The sequence below is a fragment of the Athene noctua genome, chromosome 6, assembly GCF_965140245.1.
Source record: "Athene noctua chromosome 6, bAthNoc1.hap1.1, whole genome shotgun sequence".
Classification (NCBI taxonomy): Eukaryota; Metazoa; Chordata; class Aves; order Strigiformes; family Strigidae; genus Athene; species Athene noctua.
Genome location: NC_134042.1, coordinates 43,478,353 through 43,499,336, shown reverse-complemented (window position 1 = coordinate 43,499,336; position 20,984 = coordinate 43,478,353). Strand labels below are relative to the sequence as shown.

The 20,984-nt window shown below is 49.6% G+C and overlaps 3 protein-coding genes across 5 annotated transcripts; 2 read left to right on the top strand and 1 right to left on the bottom strand.

Annotated features, from left to right (window-relative positions):
• Nucleotides 1–5,245: 5,245 nt before the first annotated feature.
• On the bottom strand, nucleotides 5,246–9,923 carry JKAMP (JNK1/MAPK8 associated membrane protein). 2 transcript variants are annotated; one of them, XM_074908801.1, is made up of 7 exons: nucleotides 9,867–9,923; nucleotides 9,601–9,692; nucleotides 8,692–8,846; nucleotides 7,509–7,715; nucleotides 6,922–7,103; nucleotides 6,131–6,207; nucleotides 5,246–5,876 (listed from the first exon to the last, which is right to left on the bottom strand). In XM_074908801.1, the coding sequence occupies exons 1-7, from the start codon at nucleotides 9,919–9,921 to the stop codon at nucleotides 5,607–5,609; spliced, it is 1,038 nt and encodes a 345-aa protein (XP_074764902.1). In that variant the 5' UTR covers nucleotides 9,922–9,923; the 3' UTR covers nucleotides 5,246–5,606. The 2 variants fall into 2 exon arrangements, with proteins under 2 accessions (XP_074764902.1, XP_074764903.1); XM_074908802.1 differs by having other exon boundaries at nucleotides 5,246–5,825.
• L3HYPDH (trans-L-3-hydroxyproline dehydratase) lies at nucleotides 9,683–14,531 on the top strand. 2 transcript variants are annotated; one of them, XM_074908799.1, is made up of 6 exons: nucleotides 9,683–9,765; nucleotides 10,071–10,567; nucleotides 10,859–11,028; nucleotides 11,358–11,480; nucleotides 12,363–12,504; nucleotides 13,260–14,531. In XM_074908799.1, exons 1-6 carry the CDS (start codon nucleotides 9,683–9,685, stop codon nucleotides 13,379–13,381), a joined length of 1,137 nt encoding a protein of 378 aa, XP_074764900.1. In that variant the 3' UTR covers nucleotides 13,382–14,531. The 2 variants fall into 2 exon arrangements, with proteins under 2 accessions (XP_074764900.1, XP_074764901.1); XM_074908800.1 differs by lacking the exon at nucleotides 9,683–9,765 and having other exon boundaries at nucleotides 10,040–10,567; nucleotides 12,363–12,500; nucleotides 13,256–14,531.
• An 865-nt stretch (nucleotides 14,532–15,396) lies between these two features.
• On the top strand, nucleotides 15,397–18,014 carry GPR135 (G protein-coupled receptor 135). Its single transcript, XM_074909317.1, has one exon. It carries the CDS (start codon nucleotides 15,397–15,399, stop codon nucleotides 16,675–16,677), a length of 1,281 nt encoding a protein of 426 aa, XP_074765418.1. The 3' UTR covers nucleotides 16,678–18,014.
• Nucleotides 18,015–20,984: the final 2,970 nt, after the last annotated feature.

Below are 20,984 nucleotides of genomic sequence, written 5' to 3'. Positions count from 1 at the left end.
CACGACAAAACAGAACAGTTGTGTACACCCGAGCCTCCGGTGACAGACAAGTGATGCTCCTGTCTCTGGGTGACCCTGCAGCAGGAAAGTCACTTCATGTCAGAGCTGGTTCCTTTCCTGTGGACCATGAGCAATCATTTATCTTCTCTGTATCTCTTCCTTCTCGTTGGCAAGAGGTCATAGACACCTGTCTCAGATAGTACTTTGCAATTTTTAAATGAAAGCTGCCACGTAACAAAACCTCTTTTCACTTATTGAATTACAAAAATCCTATATAAAGATCAGTTAGCAGTGAAGTTTCTTATTAACAGCTGGAGCTGAGGAACAAATTGCGGCTCAAGCATGATGCTGCAGTTGGCCAGCTGAAATATCATACGGAGGGTATGAAGCTGCTAGAACGAGACATCTATGAGATCAACAGAAAACTTGACATTGTGAACACTGAGAACTGCAGATTCAAATTAATGAGTGTATTGAAGCTTGACAGTGTTCCTTCTTATTATGAATTTCTCTGTTCAATTTTCATCTCACTAGCTGTGGAAGACGATGAAATATAAACAGCACAGAACAAACCTGGCCTTTTAAATTAATGTGTGGGGCTGTGTTTAATTTGGAAGGAAACAAAAAGGAATATCCAAGGGCAAGGCATCTCCCTGAGGCATAATCAATATTGTATATCTGCTGTGTTCAGTCAGGGATTGTAGGAAAAGGCCTTCCTGCCACATGAAGGGAGCCGAGATGAACATGAGATGTCAAATAGGCCTGTGCAATTTGGAACACATACTTTTGAAAATAATCTATATACTTTTCAGGCCTTAGGCTATCAGAATAGTAGAATCTCCTACCCCATAAAACAGATGAAGTAAAAGTGGTCTTACTGTCAGCTGTTATCAGGCTGCCATCCGGACCTGAACCCACATTTCTGCAGCCATGTGGGCTGCATTTTGGAGGTGATCTGAACCCTCTGCACGGTTTGCTGCCTGCGGGCACAGAGCTCTGCTGCCTCAAGGGCAGCTGCCTGAATCTCTGTGTAGCTCTGCAGATGCTGGGTGCAAGCTACTCTGCAGCTCTACCTGATTATACCGTTATGGAAACAAAGGTTTCCCTCAGGAAGAAAACTCTTGGTTACACTACACATGCCTCTCTGTATGTGCAATTCACTAACAGAAGATGATAAGCTCTGATTTTTTGGATACCTACATTACACCAGGGAATGCTGTTTATTGTGCCCAGCCTGGGCCACCTAACACATCTCAGCCAAACCTAGGACAGTACAAGGTGGGTACTGGTAGAGCTGATCCAGCGTGAATGGGTCCATCCTACTTTGGGGGAGCAAGTGAGGAAGTTTCTCACTTTGTGCATGACCTGTTCTGCTCTGGCTATTCTGTGTCCTTATCCATTTTATTTGGTAGCATAGACTGGCTTGTATTGATTTTGGCAACTGTTAAAATTTGTTCAGCAAGATGAAATGGGTGCTGTTGTTGAAAAAAGCATGTCCAGAGGAATACATTAACCTTTGTATTTCCATAAGCTAAAACTCAGCTTATTCTTCCTGATGTCTCTAGAAACAGTGAAACTATTTGGAAATTATTTGGAAAACTGTGGCAAGTATTAAGTAGTAATTATTTTTTCACAGTGCAATGCTCAGATAAAAGAAGATTATTTTTGCAATGAATTCTGAAGGGGAAAACCACAAGTCAGCAACAGTCAAGATCCTGCATGACCTAGCAGGGCTTCATGGTAACATGTTAATAATGATTTCAAGACAAAAAAGTGACTTTTTAAAAATAATATCTTTCAGTCCTTGTATCTGTCTTTTGGCACAGCAATCTATCACATTTTAACTGTTGGCTCTCTTGCAAATCTTCTGAAGGGATGGTCTGAGGAGAGATTTATTCAAAAGGTGAATTTCAATTTTTTTTATCATACTGTTTTGCATAAATATATTTCAGTTACCCTATTAAATAAAATAATTCTTATTGCAAATAGGGCACTACAATTTTTGAAGTCAAGCAGTGTCAGACTATTAAACCTATCTTTTCAAGCACTGTATAAGAGTCCTGGCTATAAAAATAATTTTTCCCAATATGGTTCCTTTTGCTCATCTTATATTCAGTCCTCAAACTTGTGCAGTCTCCCTGTCTTTAATAACATGGTTGCTGTTTTACATTCAGCTCATCAGCCTTGTAATATTTTTCCAGTTGGGGATAGCCTTCATTTTGAACAGGAATTAAACCAAACTATCATGTAAGAAAGTTTTTCACCAATTATTCCATTAGAAAGGCAAACTTTTTTATGCAAGAGTTGCGTAGTTAATGAAAACTTTCAGCAGAGCTACACTCAAGCTGTGGAAAAACAAGATAAAAACCCCAAGTTTCTTAACTTTTTGTTTCCTTTTAAGAAAAAATAAATTCTGGTCTGTGTCATTACAGGAATTTTTGGAGAATGAGCAAGAAATACTGGATGCAGTGACAGCTCTAACAACAAAAATTCAATAATGAGAGGAAAAGATTGGTGGTATTAATAGCAGGGTACAAAATAAGCTGGAAGGACTGGATTCACTGCCTGTCAAAAAATCTAGAATGGACGTTCACTGTAAGACACACTAAACTTTGTTTTCCACTCTTTTTTTTAAAAAAAAAAAAAATAATCCCGGAACATGTTAATTCGTATCAGTTTGTAATAAAACACAAGTCGTACAACTGTGTTGTATCCAATCACCCTGCTGCAGATTGAGACCTCCTGGTACTTTTATTAGAAGAACTAGGCATGCTTATCTTTAATTTCCACTTTCTAAAGGATTGTGATAATAACAGTGAGGGGGCTGTAAAATAGTCTGAGCATCACTGATCTTTCCAGAACTATATGTTTGCTTTTCCACAAAGGATAAATAAAACTAACAGACCCCAACTCCCACAGCCTGTGGTTTGTACGGTAATCACTGTAGAACTATATGGTTAATTAAAGTTTATGTTCTCTAGAATTTTACATGTGGGCAATTTGTACTGCTGTTTTCATTTAAATGAACAATATTCTATACTCCTGTCTAGGGGAGGGGTGATATTACAGAGGGGCCCTAGGCACATACAAATCATTTGCTTCAGAGCCTCCTATTAACTCAAATCCTGTCGATACCTGCTTCACTTGTTGGTTCACAGAGATTTGTCATGAGTCACTGTTTGGTCACTGTATGACCGTTGTCTTGTTACAGAATGTGTTTTTTATACATATTAAAGCTGAAAGGCTATGGCATGCAGGCTGCTTTGAAATCAATGGGTCTGGGTAATGTGACAAGAAACCAGGATGTCTCTGGAAGGAAGTCAGGCAGAGAGGGGAAGGATGGTGAACATACAGCTAAGGATAATCCTACTTCATCTGAAAGCCAGCACCAGTATTATTTTCTGTTTGAAACATGTAGGGCGGGCTTCTTCACGGGGAGCCTGCACAACACTATTGCTTGGTCATTCCAGACTGCATGTATTCATCTAGCTGCATGCATCTACCTAACTCTGACTGCCGTTATTTTTTTTTTGTAATGCTAGTGAGAGAAGGTGATAAAAAGACCTTACTAGTTTGTGTTTTGCACTCCAGGTTTTGCTGAAGGCTAGGAGTGCTGGAGCCCAGGAGGAAGGTCAGTGTTTGGGTATGACCATGCAAGGTCCACGGGGCATGCTGCCTTTCTGTAAGCTCTGCTTTTAATAGAGTCCCTCATTCTGCAGCCTTCAAAATGAACACAGGATTCTCTAGATCTAGCAAAAGATGTACTCTTTTCTAACGTTACCTGGAAGTTGTTGTTACTTTTCTTTTTAAAAATAAGATATAGCCCAACATTTAAACCAATACGTATAGTCCATACACGGAGATGCACATAAAAGTGTACAGTCCTTAGTACTGCACCTTTGCAAATGGTGCTGCACCGGATGCTCCTGTGCCTGCTGTGCCTGTCCTGATGTGATGATGACAGCTGTGCAAATGTAGACACAAAACTGTGTTTAGAGCATTTTAAAGAAAAATATGCCTATGACTGTCAGTTATGGAAATGTTATTTTAACACGAGTTTTAAAATCATACTTTTAGGACTGTCCCCCAAATTAGTGCGTCTGCAAATCGCATATTGTACGTAACGGTATAGACAGCATTTGATGTCTTTAAGGGGATCAATTACTTAATCCCTAAATAAAACCTTTCAGCAAGCAAGACCCACTTTGTTTGCACGCTATTTTTAGAAGCAGTGAACCTGTCAATCGGCATTTCACATTAAAAAAAAAAAAAAAAAAAAGAGAGCTGTGGGGAGAGGCCTATCAGATGTAACAAAATCAAACCTTCTCTGGAGAAAGAGGAGAGCGACATCTCGAGGCAGCCTGGCCGAGGGACACCCCGCAAACCCCGCGCTGCTGACTGGCCCCGGCCTTAGCAATGGGGATAGACAGCAACATAAAAAAGGCATTACCGTCACACTTAAATATAGAAATACAGTTGTTTGCACTGCTACAACCTATGATCCATACAGTAGGAAGAGTTTAAGTTGAGAAGATTTTTGTATTATTCTTCCCCCCCGACCCCCCCGTGTTGAGACCTTCAGCATCACTCTGCCTCTTCTTCCAGGCCCTCTATAGCAGTAAGTTACTGGTGAGTAATGCTCAGGATCCACGCTTTGGGTATCTTCTTGTACAACAGAGAGAAGACTAGAGTCTGTCTGTGGATGTTAGGCTTCAGCAAGGCCAAAAGCTGCCTTCTGAACAGCCTCAGAAGGTTTAGCAATTATTATCAAGGTGTTCATATCAAGATTTTGATGAATGTACAGCTGAGATAATGGTATCTTTTTAAGGAGATAAGGAATCTTCAAGTCTTTTTATTAAATCTGTGCTGGTTTTGTACTTGTCATTCCAGCAGTTTCTACTGTTGCAGTGGTGCTACTGCATAAAGGCTGCTCCTTTCTTGGCTGCTAAGCTCCACTGCTGCCTGAACACAGCTGCTGCCACAGAGCCAGAGCGTGGGTTTACCAGGAAGGATAATTCTGTTCAGTCACCTCTGGGAAGAGGCCTCCACCATGAAGTACACAAACTGTACTGGATAGAGAACTTTACAACAGGTTTCCTCTCCTTCTACCTGGCAGTCAGACGAAAGCAGCATGAGGAATCATGCTCAATGTGTTTTATTTTGTGACGGGAGGAGGATGAAAGTCTCTTTCCACTGGTGGGGGACAGAAGCTAGAATATGTGAGGAAAAAAAACAAACTCTGTGGTATGTTCAAGCTCTATGTGTTTTATTGAAAGTCTACTGAAAAACAGGCTCTATTGTTTTATTCAAACAACACCTAAAATACTGTATTAGAAAATAAATGTACAAGCAAACTGCTGTCACAAGCTTTTTATACAGATTCACAGTGATAAGTAGACACAAAGACCTTCCCCTCTGATCTATACCAGGTATTTATGAAGAATATAAAGCGCAGCTTTTTAACGTTACAGTCTCGCTCGGAGGTGTTTCACCTAGAAGTCTCATACATAAATAACTTCTTTTAAAACAGAAGTTCCCGAAGCATAACAAGCACTAAAATTGCTTAATCCAGATCCTTAGGACAGCGTTGTTCGCACAGGCTCCTTTTAATGTCCGTTTCCACCTTCTGAGAGTATACGCGACGGCTCGGTGTACTTCGCTGTCACTAAGTAGAAGAGGGCAGGTGCTGGTACCAAGGCAAGCAAAGGCAGGTCCTGCTCAAGCTTATCCAGTTTGGAAATGGAGATGATTCCATAGGCGTGAAGTAACCAGTGGCTGAAGAGGACGACGAGCCTTTTCTTCCTGACAAGAAGGTCCTTGAAAGACTTGAAAAACAAACACAGTATCCTGTTAGCATTCAGCCTGTTACCTAGTACCTGGGGTCTAAGAGATGTTATGGGCAGCGCACAGACTGTACAAAGCCTCCTGGGGTCGAGCCCCTCCAGCACGTAACACAGTTTCTCCATGCACACAAGAGGGAAGTCTCACAGGAGCTTCCACCAGCAAAGAAGAGCAGTCATACAGGAAGAGGCTTACACACAGACTACACTGCTGAAGGGGCAAGAGACAAAGTGGTCTCCGCTCATTCAAGTATTTTATGAGTTTTAACACAAGAAAGGTGTTTACCTACCTCCACTTCAGAAGCAGACATGTACACAGCCAGCGTAACCAAAGACAACACCAGGATGATGTATGGGAAGGCATAATCTAAAGGCAAACATGGGACATATTAGCAGGAAAAAGAACGCAGGATACACACTTCAGCAGAGAGAGCTTTTCTTCACACCTTCTTCACACCTATAATCATAGGTGTGAAGTAAACCAAGCTGCTATACCTCACCCCTTATCGTCACATCAAAAATGCACAGCAGTAAGGATCAGCCAGCACAACTACTCAACACCTCCGTCTTAGGCTTGCAAACTTTCTCTAATATTTCTAGGTGGAGTTACCGTACACTTAAATCACTAATTGGAAAAGGTAGATAATGAAAAAAGTAGACAAGCAAAGTGGGGATTTTGTGGCCCTTGTCCCCTTCATGTGACAAGTATACTGGAAGCTAAACCAAAAATAGCTGATCTCCCCAAACTTATACTTTAATCCATCTCTAAAATCAGACAAACTCTACCTTAGCAGAAAGTGGAACTAACTCCCTGTAAAGTAATTTCCTCTTATACCCCCTCTATTCCCTTTCTGGGAAAGGGACGGTCTCCAGCAGCGCCAGCAGGGGCAGGGCAGTGTTGGTCTGCAGCCTGGTTAGAACAGGGCTACTAATGAGCAACCTCTTCAGGTAAGACTCCTCACAACAACCTTAAACAACGTCCTTATTCTCAAAGCAAAAAGCATGTCATGGGAATGAGGGAAGAGACATAAGTCACTTGTTAGTGTGTGTTTATAGGTATCTTTATTAGGAGAGAACTCACAGAGCAGGCCCCCTCCAACAGCTTGGAGCACGGTGAGGATAGGGAAGAAGTACAGTGCTGCATAAATGCTTTTAAATCGATCAGACTTTCCTAAACCACAGGCAATCTTCTTAACCAGAAGAGGCCGAAGTAACATCATTAACACAAGACAGAAGGCGTAATATATAAACACAATGGTGTACCTGAAAAAAAAGAGAAATTCCTTAAAACATGCAGTTCTTTTTCTCCTGCAGACTCAACTTGGAGATAGGGAATCTGGGGTTAGAGTCAGTCAAGTCTAAAGAATTTACAAAGAAAGAATGTAAACACAGAACAATGGGCTCACTTTTCCTAGGGGAAACAGTCAAGATGCAGCAAAGGGGAAATAAAAATGAAGTCTATGCTTCATAGGTGACTCAGAAAGTTACCAGGTGTTGCTAAGTGCTTCACACACAAACCAGATCAACGCATGGAAGACATCAAGGATTGATACTCACTGGTCTGAGTCACATCTGAACATGTTTTGCAGCTTTGAGAAAAGGCATGGACAGAAACATGTTTGTATAGAAGGAAGGGACAGACAGGAGTACAAAAGCCCTTACACTCACAGGGGATAGACTGCTTCATGAGTGCAGTGCACCGTGGTGATGTAGTCAGGACTTGGGTTGTAAAGCATCGTGTACCAGTCCGAAAGCTTCTTCACCCTGCAGGAGCGGATGTGCAGAGAGCCAACAGGGTCGCTGACGAGCAGCGTGACGATTGCTGCGACGCTGCACTCGAACAAGGCAGTGACATGCTGCAATAATGCGCTGGAACTGTGGAAGGAGAGAGAGAGATTTACTATTTTGCAAACACTATTGAAAATTTAAATGCCAACTGGGAAGTGGAGGCCCACTGCAGTGGAGAATCTTCTACTGAGTTCCACATGACCAATGACAGGACAATGCTGCTCAAACAAAATGTATCTGAAGCTGAATGTGAAAACTCATTTACAACCTCAGATGATTTAATGTGTAAGATGTGACTGAACAACATTCCAGCTTCTTAAACGAAAGCTTGCTGTAGCATAAGCATCCTGTCAGGTGAGGGACAACACCACTCAAGCAGTTGCAGCTTCAAAGAAAGTGTCAGTGAGGATTAGACACCACACTTACATATAATATAAGCAAAATTTTCAAAGCTGCGCTTGTTAAAGACAGTATATATTAATATACTAAACTCTCTCAGTCCCCTATGTTTTCAGTGTTTAGTACACTCAAGTCATTACTTCTTAAAACTTTCACTCTCGCACCTAATGGCTACATGCAGCTGTAGTTTTAAACCCCTTTTTTACAGAACTTCCTTCATGCACCGTGTTGACATAAAAGTTACATCAGCTATGCTATCAGGACCAAACCCCACTATACATATTCCTAAAGAGAAAACTCAAACCCATTCTCTCACTGCATCAGGGCCTCTGCAGCTGATAGGTCTGCCCCAGGAGAGAGGGAATGACACACTCCTGCCCGCTACTGGAGAACCCAATCCAGCCCCAATTGCCAGATGCACTGGGCACCACCACATTAAGGAGATACAGACCATGCCCTAAGGGCAGCAACTGACAAGAACCTGCAAGACTATTATATGTGTAAATAACACCCCCCTCCAGCTGCCCAGAGCTTATGTGCAACTGTATCAGCTCAACCAACAGCGTGAACTACTGGACTGTTCAATTCAGCATCTCAGATTGATCACTGATGGATATGAGACTTCCATTTTTAAATAACTTATCTGAAGAAGGGGCATACGAACCTCTTTTTTCCTGAATACCATTCAATAAAGAACCAGTGTAAAACCAGGGGAAGCATGGCCATGAAGCCAAGGTACAGCCAGTCATAGCGGTCTGGAGATCCCGTACATTCTCGGCAGATTTTGTTGTCATCAGTTCTTTGACCTCTAGGGCATACCTACAAAAAGTAGAGACTGTATCTACAAGGCATCTGAGTACTATAACGAATCACTACAGTTCCTGCTTGAAGTAGTATTCAGAATGAATCACTACAGATCCTGCTTGAAGTAGTGGCAAGAAATGTATGTGTTTTTTAAAGAGATGAAACACTAACCTCAGCAATTTATCAGCTTACACTGGCCTTGCTCTCTCTGGGTCTTTCTTCTTAATATAAAAAAAGGTGAAGCAGATTTAAAAGGCTTCAACCAAGGCTCCCTTTTCCTCTCCTGCTGTCACACCATCGTGTCCCTTTCACTGCTAGGCTCACTCACCAGGCCACTGATAATCTCTGTCCCCCAGAGTTTCTTGCTCCCTGTTCATTCCACCCTCCCTGGATCTTGTTCTCCTTTAGTACTCCAATAAAATCAGTGAGCAGAGCGATTTCAGCACCATCCACTTCTGTTCCTGCTTTCGCAGCCCCTCCGCTCAGCTCCGGCTTAGCACCGAGCCTTCAGCACCTCCTTCGGGCAGGTTTCATCAACCAGTTCCTGCTTCCGGACAGGGAGCTCCGTCCGCGCTCTGCAGCCCCCCTCTCCACCTGATCCCCAAAGCACCTCGGGGCCGGGCTGCGGGCCGCGGTGCTGCCTACAGCGGGATCCGCATCAGCCTCCGGAGCGGTCCGGGCAGCGCTGCCGACGCCGGGCTCAGCCCGGGGGGGGGGGAGCGGGGCCATCCCCCCTGCTCAGGCCCAGCCTCTCCCGCGCCGCACTTACCCCGCAGTCCCCGTAGGTCTCCACGGAGCCGTTGACCGACAGCACAGTCCTGCCGCAGTACAGCCCGAGGCAGGCGGGCTGGATGTCCACAGCTGCGGGGAGAGCGCAGCGCACGTTACCGCGGCGCTCCGGCCCGGCCCGCCTCGCACCACCGCGGCTCCCCCACAGCCACCGCGCGCCACCGCCGGCCCAGCTCCAGCCGCTGACACCCCCGCCCCCCATCATCCCGTCCCCAGCCCGGTACCGCCCGGCCCGGCCCGTCCTACCGGAGCGGAACATGGCGCTGACCCGCGGCGCGCCCTCCGCGCGACACTTCCGCATCCTCGGGGGCGTGGCCACGGCCGAGGGGCGGGGCGGTGCTGCCCGCGGGTGACGGGCGGGGGCGGGGCCGATCGGGGCGGGGCGGGGCCGAGGGCGGGGTTGCGCGGGGCGAGGGCGATGGCGGCGGCGGGCGGCGGCGCGGGGCTGCGGCTGCCGCCTCACTCGCCCTCGGGGCTGGTGCTGCGGACGGTGGAGATGCACACGGGCGGCGAGCCGCTGCGCATCATCCCGCGGCTGGAGGCGGCGGAGGAGGCGGTGGCGGGGGGGGGGCTGTCGCTGCTGTCGCTGCGGCGGGAGATGGCGGCCACGCAGGACCATGTGCGGCGGGCGCTGATGCACGAACCGCGGGGCCACGACGGCATGTACGGGGCGGTGGTGGTGCGCGGCGGGGCGGCCGCCGCTGGCGCCCATCTGGCAGCGCTCTTCCTGCACGGCGCCGGCTACAGCGCCATGTGCGGCCATGCCGTCCTGGCCCTCGGCCGCTTCGCCCTCGACTACGGGCTGGTGGCGGCTCCCGACCGCCCCGAGACCGCCGTCCGCCTGCGCTGCCCCTGCGGGCCTGTCACCGCCTTCGTGCCCTGGGACGGCCACCGCAGCGGCAACCCCGTCCGCTTCCACAGCGTGCCCGCCTTCGCTGCCGCCACCGGTGGGAACCAGGCCCGCTGCGCTGGGCTCCGGGGTGGGGTTGGTGGTGGCCGTGCTGGGCTTGGGGGCTGGCAGCCTGGCTGAGGGTATCTGGCAAATCCTTCTCCGATTCTGATGTTCTTCGGAGGCCACCAGGGATGGCATAAGGCATCACAAGCTGCTCTGGCACAGGAGCACTCGAGTCATCGTTGCTAACCCTCCCCTCCCGCGTGGCTGGGTCCCTTCACTCTGTGTGCGAGCCCATAGCTCAGCACAGTTCCCCCTCCTCACCACCCTCCCTTTCTCTGCCCAGACTTGGCCATTGATGTCCCGGGTCACGGGAAGGTGGTGGTCGACATCGGCTATGGCGGCACTTTCTACGCCTTCCTCAGCGCTGAGCAGCTGGGCCTTGATGTGTGCTCTTCGAAGACCAGAGACCTTGTCAATGCGGCGAGCGCGGTGACAGAAGCGGTGAAGAAACAGGTACGGCAGAGTGCTGCGGCACCCCCGCGTGTTCCCTTCGGGGTGACTGCACCAGACCAAGGCCCTTTATTCCCCCCAGACGCTCAGGATAGGAGGGAGTCCTATCCTTCCAGCCTCGTGTTGAATTTCAGAGTCCTCCAACCTCACAAGAATGTGAGGAGTTTGCTGTCCTCCTGCTGCGCTTGTCTCTGTTGCTGGAGAAGCAGAGATGGAGACGCAGCAGTGTGGCCTCGTCCCCCTCCTCTGGTCTCTTGAGGAAGCTGTGCTGCATGTACTGCTGACAGGCCAGCTGCTGCGTGCCTTAGTGAACCTGTCTGTGCTGTTCCCAGTTCAAGCTTCATCACCCTGAAAGTGAAGACCTGGCGTTCCTCTACGGCACCATACTGACAGATGGGAAAGATGCCTTCAGTGAGGAGCCCACCACCAACATCTGTGTGTTTGCAGATGAACAGGTATAGAAATGGGCTCTTCCCAGGCACACAAGGCATCACCTTTTCCTGTCCTACATCCACTGCAGAGACAAGGGAGGCTTCTGCTTCTTCTCAGTTTGGGCAGTGATCATTGCTTTTGCTAACGTGATGTCTCTGAAGAGCTGAATGTCACTTAACACATGCTGGTTTAGTTCCTAATGACAGGAAGACTACTGCACATCTTCAATGATGGCATTTATAAAGGCTCGTACCCATGTCCTGTAGGTAGGAATTTCTCAAGAGTTCAGGGGCTGAGGCAGGATTGCAACATAGTGCATGTCCTAATTTAGGGAACAGTTGCGGGAGATGAACAGAGCAAGAGAGAAAAGAGGGAGTGTAAACTTCTGTCCTTGTCTGCACTGGATAGGGTATCACAGAAATAGCAGGGGAAGTTTTTGTTGGAGTTCCGAGCAGGGAGGAGTGTGGAGCACTGGGACAGACCACCTCGGAAGGTGGCCAGCGCTGTGGTTTTGGAGGTTTTAAAAACCAGGCTGTCCAGCAGCTCTCAGTGTAAGGAGAACTGATCCTACCTTGACACGTGGGAATGGGGCAGGTGGCCTCTGCCCCTCCCAGCCCTTTTGCTGTGATGCTGGGAAGGTTTCAAGTGCTCCCTAAATAGCCTCAATATTCATTAGATCACTCACCCCTACAAGTTTGCCAAAGCTGATTGCAATCCAAAACTACCCCAAACCTGCTTATTTTTTATTCTCATTAGTAATGTATCTGGATTCAATACAAAACCCTGGGCTAGAGGGGTTTCCCCCAAGCACATATGAAGGTGGCAAAGAGAAATGAGGGGAGCAATACTGTTTTCTATTAAAACCCAAAATGCTAGAGCTGGTTCATCTTCTCTTCTGAATATAGGTTGACCGAAGTCCGACAGGTTCGGGTGTGACAGCCCGCATCGCCTTGCAGTACCATAAGGGCCTCATCCAGCTGAACCAGACCAGAACCTTTCGGAGCAGCACCACAGGCTCCTTGTTCACCGGGAAGGCAGTGAAGGCAAGTGGCTTGTGCTGGACTTGCCCTCTGTCTTGAGGACTACTGGAAAAGTGCTGTTGCCTTGGCTCAGGGGAGCAGCAGGAAAAGCCTTTCTGTGCCTGGGGAAGCATCTATGGAAGGAGGGAGATGCCTGGGGGGTCTTGCCTTCTCACAACCTTCATGCTTCTAAATTTTTTATTAGAGAAGCCAGTAATGGTAAGATCTTGTCCTGTTGCATGGCTTCCCTGCACATCCTCTCTCGGTCAGCAGGAAAGGACTGGGGTCAGAAATATCTCCAGTGCTCATGTAGATAAATCAGTCTGGTCTGTTCTCAGTGGTAGCTAAGGGTGGATTTCTGGTTTAATCCCCTTTTCCCTGCTCAAAGGCTGAGCACGTTGTTTGGAGATGTAGAAGCTGGGTCTGCATCTGGGTTTCCAGGCCCAGCCCTGGCCCCATGGGATCCGGTAGCACATGGCTGTGGAGGTTTGGACAGGCCCCAGGGATCTCTTGGTCTTTGGGTGCAAGCGGCCACCAGCTTGTCAGCTTTCTTTGAGGCAAAGCTATGCTGTGGCAGTGCAAGGGCTTGCAAGCTCAGAGTGGGGGCAGCAGCAGTTGTGCAGATGTGGTGCCCGTGCAGGTGGTAAAAGGTGCTGGGCAGGGCAGAGTACTCGGTGAGGGGTGTCTCTGCGTAAATTCTAGGCAGCACTGGCATTTTGTGGGGTTGAGAGAGTGGAGAACCTGCTGTTGCCTCTGTCTTAATCCTAATCCCTCTGCAGGAAGCCAAGTTTGGGGACTACAATGCTGTCATTGTGGAAGTCTCCGGAGAAGCCTTTTACACCGGTACAGCCACCTTCACTGTCGAAGAGGAGGACCCACTGAAATACGGCTTCTTCTGCAAGTGACCTGAGGCACTGGGCAGTGGCAGCCTCACCAGTGGTGCTGTGCTTCTCTTCTCCTGCCTGTGTGTTTCTGTTCTGCTTCTCCACACGGCTCGTTGCAATATGCCAGAGCAACAGGAACAGCCTTTGGTGGTGTGGCAGCATGGGCCATGTTCCCCTGTTGTGATTAGCATATTGGGTGCAGTGTGATTAGCATATATGGGCTGCTCTGAGGAGCCATAATCTTTTTCTTTTTCTTTTTTTTTTTTTCCCAATAATTATTCACAGAAAATGGAGCTGATCTTGGAAAGCTGTCTCCAAATGTATGTGCCTTCTCTACATCTGCAAATTACTAATTTCAAAGCCAGATTTCTATTAAACGCCAGCTGAAAACACTGCCTTTATCCTCAAGTTTTCACTCCAAGAGCTTACTTCCAGGAGCCTGCCGCGTGTGTGTCACAGCTGTTAGTTTGAGTTGCCTGCTTTTCCTCCATGCCTCCTGCTTAGCTGACTGCTGCGTGGTCTTGTGCCCCAGCTTCCCTGCTCAGGCCTGTCCAGACACCCCCTTAGTCACATCAGCACTGCCAGAGCCCTCATGCATCAGAGCTTCCCAACTGTCCCCGCTGCTGTCCACTCCATGCTGCTTCCCTAAACCTTCCTCTCTTGCTTGCCTTGGACCATTGGCTCACATATCCCGTGGTTAACTTTCAACAGGAGCTGCTGTATTTGAAGGTCTGACCCATTATGACCTTTGCTTGCTAATTATTTACTGATGATTCTGTCTCAGCCTGGGGTCAGCTTGCGCAGCAGAGTGCAGTCAATCCTTGCTTTGCCAGAGTCCCTCAAGGGAAGATTGCTGGTGGAAAAACCAAACCAAGCCCTGGGTTCTAGGCAAGCAGTTGCAGAAGCAGAGCTTCAGACCACTCATGGCCTGTGATTTCTCCTGTGTCTCTGGACAAAATAGTGTTCGTTTATTGAAGACCCTTGTGGGAGCGTGCCTTGTTAAAATGAAACATGAGAATGATCATCTCCCAGTAGCTCATGAAGCAGGAGGAAGCAAGTCGTGCTGGAGAGCTTGGAGAAGGTTGGCATAGAAAAGACTGGGAGGAATTTCTTCTGTCAACTTGAAAATTACAACTTTGGAACGGGAAAAAACAAAAATCTTCTCATTCAGAGAATGGCTGTGCTGCCAACAGAGGGTTTCCAGGTTGACGTCTGGGGCTCTTGCTTCCCAGCTTTCCTGTAACCCGCAGATAAATCCTGTACGGCCTCTGGTCTGGGAGAGCAAGAAGTGACACGCTTCCTCCGTCCTTGGAGCAAACTCCTCCGCGTTTTTCAAGCTTCTGGGCATCTCCCTTGTGACCAGCCCCCCAGCCTGGCTCCTGGTGAAGAGCCGGGGCAGCAAGTCACGAAACCCAGCACAGCAAGGCCGGAAGCTCCTCAGCCATTAATTGGGTCAAGCCTTCCTTATCTATTCACTATCCCCATCCCTAAGAAATGTTTCATGTAGGCGCAGGCAGCTCCAGCGTGGCTGAGAGTGGTGGGCCCAGGGTCCTGGTGGGAGGCCGTGGCCTCACCGCTCAACCCCTCGGCTTGTGAGACCCCAGCCGGGAGAGACTCTGCCGGAGCGTCTGGGGGTAGCCGGGCCCTGCCCCTTCGTGATGGGCGGCGGGGCCGTGAGGGGGACGGGCTGTGCTCAGCTGCCGGGCTATGAGGGGAGAGAGGCTCCGTGAGATGAGGGGCTGGGGGGGTGAGGGGGGGCGCGTCCCCCACTCCGGGGTGGGTACGACGCCGGTGTGCGCTGAGGGGGCCCCTGTCCCCGGCCCCGCCGTGTCGGCCGCCGTGCCCGGCCCCGCCGTCCGGCTGTGGGGGCGCCGCTCCCCGCCCCCGGGCCGCGGGGCGAGCCGGGCCGGGCCGGTTTCCCGGGCAACGGCGGCCGGCCGCGACGTCAGCGGCTGGCGGGGCCGGCGGCGCGGCGCGGGCGGGGAGCGCGGCGGGCGGGCGGGCAGCGCCTCGGCGGCCGCGGCGGGGGCCGGGGCATGAGGCTGCGCATGGAGCCGGCGGCGGCCGTGCCGGGCAACCTCTCCCGCGGCGGCGGCGGCGGCAATGAGAGCGGCGGGGCGGCCGCGGGAGCGGCGGCGGGGTGGTCGGCGGCGGCGCTGGCCTCGCAGGCGCTGGCGCTGCTGCTCATCTTCGCCCTCTCGGCGCTGGGCAACGGGGCGGTGGTGCTGGTGATCGCCCGGCACCGGCAGCTCCGCACGGTCACCAACGCCTTCGTGCTGTCCCTGTCGCTGTCGGAGCTGCTGGGCGCCCTGCTCTGCCTGCCCCTGGCCTTCCTCAGCCTGCTCAGCCGCCCGCCCGGCGCCTGGCTCTTCGGGCAGCGCCTTTGCCTGGCCAGCGCCGCCCTTCACGCCGGGCTGGGCATCGCCGCCACCCTCACCATGGCCCTCCTCTCCTTCGACCGCTACTGCGCCATCGTCCGCCAGCCCCGACACAAGATGGGCCGCCGCCGTGCCGCACAGCTCCTGGCCGCCGTCTGGCTGGCCGCCCTGGCCCTGGCCGGACCCTGGTACGGGCTGGCGGGCGAGGGGCAGCGGGAGACCCGGCCCGGGGCCTACCGCTGCGTCTACGTGCTGCCCTGGGGCTCGTCCCGGCTGGGCCCGCCCTACGGCGCGGCCCTCATCGTGCTCTGCTACCTCCTGCCCTTCGCCCTCATGTGCTTCTGCCACTACAACATCTGCCGGGCCGTGCGGCTGGCCGAGAGCCGCGTGCGGCCCCTCACCACCTACGGGCACCTGCTGCGGGCCTACGGGGAGATGCGCACGGCCACCACTGTCCTCATCATGATTGTCTCCATCATCTGCTGCTGGGGGCCCTACTGCATCCTGGGGCTGGCCGCTGCCGCCGGCCGCCTGCCCTTCTCGCCCACCATGGATGCCGTGGCCAGCGGGATGGCCTGGGCCAACGGCGCCATCAACCCTCTGATCTACGCTGCCCGCAACCCCAACATCTCCGTGCTGCTGCGGCGAAGCCGTGAGGGCGGTTACCGGACTAGGAACAATGTGGCGGCCTACCTCTCGGTCCCGGGCCGCCAGCCGGAGCCCCGGAGCCGGGCTGACCGTGTCCGGGAGCGCTATGTCAATCGGCACAGTGGCCCCCCGGGCAGCGCCCCGTCCTCCTCCAGCCCAGCGAGTGGGGGAGAGGTGGCCATGTGGGCCTGCAAGAACCCTGCTGTACTCTTCTGTCGGGATGGGCAACCAGACACCATCTCTGAGGCCACCTTGCAGGCCAAAGCGGACACCGCCGACACCAGCCTCTGAAGGGATGGGAGTCCGGGATGGAGGCATTCGGCCCTGGAGCTGTTTTCCTGAGGAAAAGCGGGGAGCCCAGGTGCTTGGAGCCCTTTGCAGCCAGACCACAAGGAAATGGGACTGCGTGAGCCACAGTGTGGTTTCTCCTCCATCGTGTGAGCTCTGGTTTGGCGATCTGGTCGGCAAGCAGTGAGAGCTCCACAGGGAGAGGAAGTTCCCCTTCCCTTTCAGCAGGCGTGATACGCTGGAGATAGCTGCTGAGCCCAGCCAGCACAAGAACTTGACTGCAAGAACGAAACAGTATGTGCTCCAGTCCTGCAGAAAGTGCCACAGTGAAGCTAAGAGACAGACACACAAATACAGCCCCAACTGACTGACTGTGTGAGCTGGTTGTTAAGTGCCAAAAAAGCAATTGAAAGCTGAGCACTGGCAGCTGGAAGACACTCTGAAAACACCACACTGTGAAATTGCATCATGGTGGTTTTGTTGCTTTAACCCATTATGTGTGGAAGTGCTGATAGTCAGAAAGTCAGAAACTATAGGACAGGCTAAAAAAGCAATCTGTTAACTTTTTTTTTTTTTTTTTTTGACTCCCAAGCATAACAGAACAGTAACTGTTGTGAAAAGGAAGATGTATACCGAGGGAAGAAAAGGAAGATGAAACCTCACCTGTCAGAATTTCAGAAACTTTTTTTTTTTTTTTTTTCAGGTACAGTCTACTTAAAATACTATGAATGTGAGAAATGAGAGTTCATCGGTCAGACTGAGGGAAAGGGTGTGGGTGTAGACTATGGTATTGCTGAGTTTGTGCACAAGGTGTGTGTTTTCTTTTCGAGTTCATCCAAAGTGTCTCACATCTTTAATCATGTTTAGAGGAGCCATGCGAGAGAGGTGAAGGGAGAGGTAAAGCAATACTGTGTGTTCATGTGCTCTTAAGCATGTGAGAATGTGTATATGCAGAGAACATATTACTGTATTAATGGCAGCAGTCCATCTGGAGTATAATATTTTAAAACCAGCTCTGTTTGCCATTGTAAAAAAAGGAAAATAACACAGTGGAAGTGTGATTGCACAGCACAAATTCATATGAATTTATCAGTATACATTTTTGTCCAAAGGCCTAAAGCCTTAAATGAGTATTTTGAATCAGAAACTAAGATTGGGCCTTCCGTTATCTTTGCCAGAGTTAAATGTGAAAGACAGGCAATGTTTTTCCTTGTACAGGCTTTAAAAATACAATGTTAAAGTTTTACCGGCTTTTTCAACTGTTTGTGACCCAAGTGAATATAGTATTATTATTTTGTAAGTAACTGAGACAAGAAATAAACTTTGTCTTTTATGCAGGAGATGAAAGTGTCTCAGCCTGGCATCATTCTCAGCCCAGCCTTGAGAAGGGAACGTGTGTAAAAAATTGCCAGAGGAATGGTAGTAGAGAAACACCTAATTGTCTGTGAAATTTGAATGCAGCTGTTTTTCATGCTGTGAGCATTACTGTAATTTTCTTCTGTGATGCTCCTGGAGTCCATGGAGGAAAAGGTTTGAGCCTTGCCCTGCAGATCCTGGATTTTGCAAGCTGAGCAGTGTATTTGTACTGTTTCAGAGCCAAGCTGTACAGAAAAACCACAGCTTTTCACAGAAGCTGTTTGACAGCAAGTGAACACTAGTGACTTGTTAGGAGGGTAGGACAGGAATTTCTTGCATAGCTGCCCTTCCGAAGCAAGATATGGATAGTGTAAAGTAAAAGAGGTGGTTGTGAATAATGATGTTAAATTTAACTCTTACCTAAGTAGCTGACAGGTGGTAACAAGGAGATCGGTGCTGGCTAACTTGCCATACAGAGCACTCTGGTGTTTGAACAGCTTCAAGAGCTTTAGCCTCAGTTCCACTAGTCGCAGCCTCTTATCTATAGAAAACTTTACGATCCGGGAGTTGGCAAAGAAAACCTGTGGCATTCTGCCTTCCCAGAAGGGACGTTTCTCCGTGAGCTGTAGCAACAGTCCTTAGAGTAAGTTCCAGTGCTCTGTATGTAACGCTGGGAGGACAGAAGCAAGGAAAACTGTCCAAGTTCAGTACTCGTCAGCCTTGTGTAGTACGGACAGCAGGCAAAGGCAGACCCCTTGTAGTTCATGTGTCACCTTCAGAACAGCACCCTAACTCCGATCCTCTCCACGGTACCGCTGTTGTGGTTTGAAGTCCGTGTTGTAAGAGAAGTCACCAGTTTTAGCTTGGCTCCTCTGCAGCTCTGAAGCAGAGCCTGTGCTTTGACCAGAAGTGATCATTTAGAGCCTTCCTGTCTTCAGCACCACACAGATTTACAGGGGTTTTTTTTGCACTTTTTGCATGCAAGAAGAGCTTTCTCTGCCAGTTGGAACAAACTTGGTCAGAGTAGATGAACTACGGGATAGTTCTTGGGTTAAGAAAATGTGGAAGTGTGCCTGACTTTGTGTGCTGTTCAGTGCTGTCTATGGCTGCCTTGATCTTACAGCAGAAAGCCCCTGAAAAGGGCGGCCCTGCTGCCCTCAGTGCTCGGCTCTGGCCACCTTCCCAGTCCCTTCTACCCCCACAGCCCCAGCTGACCCTCACTAACCAGCTCAGGCACTAAACAACAGAAAACCACTGATTCCCACTTCTGCATGCTGGCTTAGCTTTCTAGTGATTTAATGCCCTGACCAGTGTACCACAGGCCAGGTAAGCACCTTTGTGGCAGCTCCTCCTGGCAAGGGCAGGATTGGGGATGCCAGGCCTGAGGTTGATCACGGGAGCTGCACCAGGAGTGAACTAACACGGCTTTCTACGAAGGTGGTAGTGAAGCTGTAACAACACATTTTTCAGTGTATTTTTAACAAGAGTATTTAATCATTTTTCAACATATTTTTAAACATTAGTCTTGTATGTGAAGAGCTGAATGACAGCAGCTGGCTGCAGTCTTTGAGCCATCACAAATTAACACATTTCTGTCAAACACTTAACTTGGGCGGTAGCATGGGGAGATTCTTGACCAGATCCTTTTTGACGTGGACCTGTTGTAGCTCTAATAGAGAGCTGGCCTGTGTTTTAAAGCTGTGTCTGCTCTGTACTCCTCATAATCATAGAATTATAAAATCATATAGGTCGGAAAAGACCTTTAAGATCATCAAGTCCAACTGTTAACATAACACTGCCAAGCCCACCACTAAACCATGTCCCTCAGTGCCACATCTACACTTAAATACCTCCAGGGCTGGTGACTCAACCACCTCCCTGGGCAGCCTGCTCCAATGCTTGACAATCCTTTCAGTGAAGAAATTGTTCCTAATATCCAATCTAAACCTCCCCTGCTGCAACTTGAGGCCATATCCTCTTGTCCTATTGCTTGTTACTTGGGAAAAGAGACCTACCCCCACCTCTCCACAACCTCCTTTCAGGTAGTTGTAGAGAGTGATAATGTCTCCCCTGAACCTCCTTTTCTCCAGGCTAAACATCCCCAGTTCCCTCAGCCGCTCCTTGTAGCACTGTTGAGCAAATTAGGTATATGGGTCTCTACAGTCACATTTTTAAAAGTATGTTTTAAAAAATACAACCAAAGGGTGAAGTGTCTTAAATAAACCACAAACAGCAGAGAGAGAGACACACACAAAACACAACAAAGCCTGCAGGCTGCCTGCCAAAACAGTACTCGAAATGCTGCTGTGTCCCAGCTGTGCTAAAAGTTGCTGCCTGTTGCCAACAGTGCAGAGTGGGCAAGAAGGTCTTGGCCATGCTAGCACACAAGCCAGTGTGTCAGTCTGTCCTTGTACCTCGCAATAACTCAGAATGTTCATCCAGAAGGAAACCTGAGGTTTACCTCACTCTTTTACTCTAGCTCCGAAAATTCTGCCCATGGTTGCAGCTGCTTGTTCACGGGTAAGAAAACATTACAGGAGGTGGTTCCTGGCCAAGCCAGTACGGAGACATCAGCTCCACGTCTCTTACATGCCTGTGCTGGTGTCACCCCACTTAGAGATCCCCTTTCTTTGGGCTGAAGGAGAGCTCAGAAGGCAGCAAGACACTGAGGGTTTAAACACTGCAAAATTAGCACTGAGGCTTCAACCCTCCAGCCATAGCTCTGCAGTACTTCTGTCCTTCTTCCTCCCTTGAGATGAGCCTGGATGCAAGGCGAACCTCAGTCTCATTTGCAGAAGGGCTCTGCAAAGGATGTTGGGACACTTTTTAGCACCCCAGTTCAAAAATCGCATGGGTTATTCACTGCAGGATATTCTGCATAGGAGAGATAGTTCATATGATTTGAAGACCAGTTCAGCCCAGGATACCAGTGGCAATGTTAGTCAAAGCCAAAT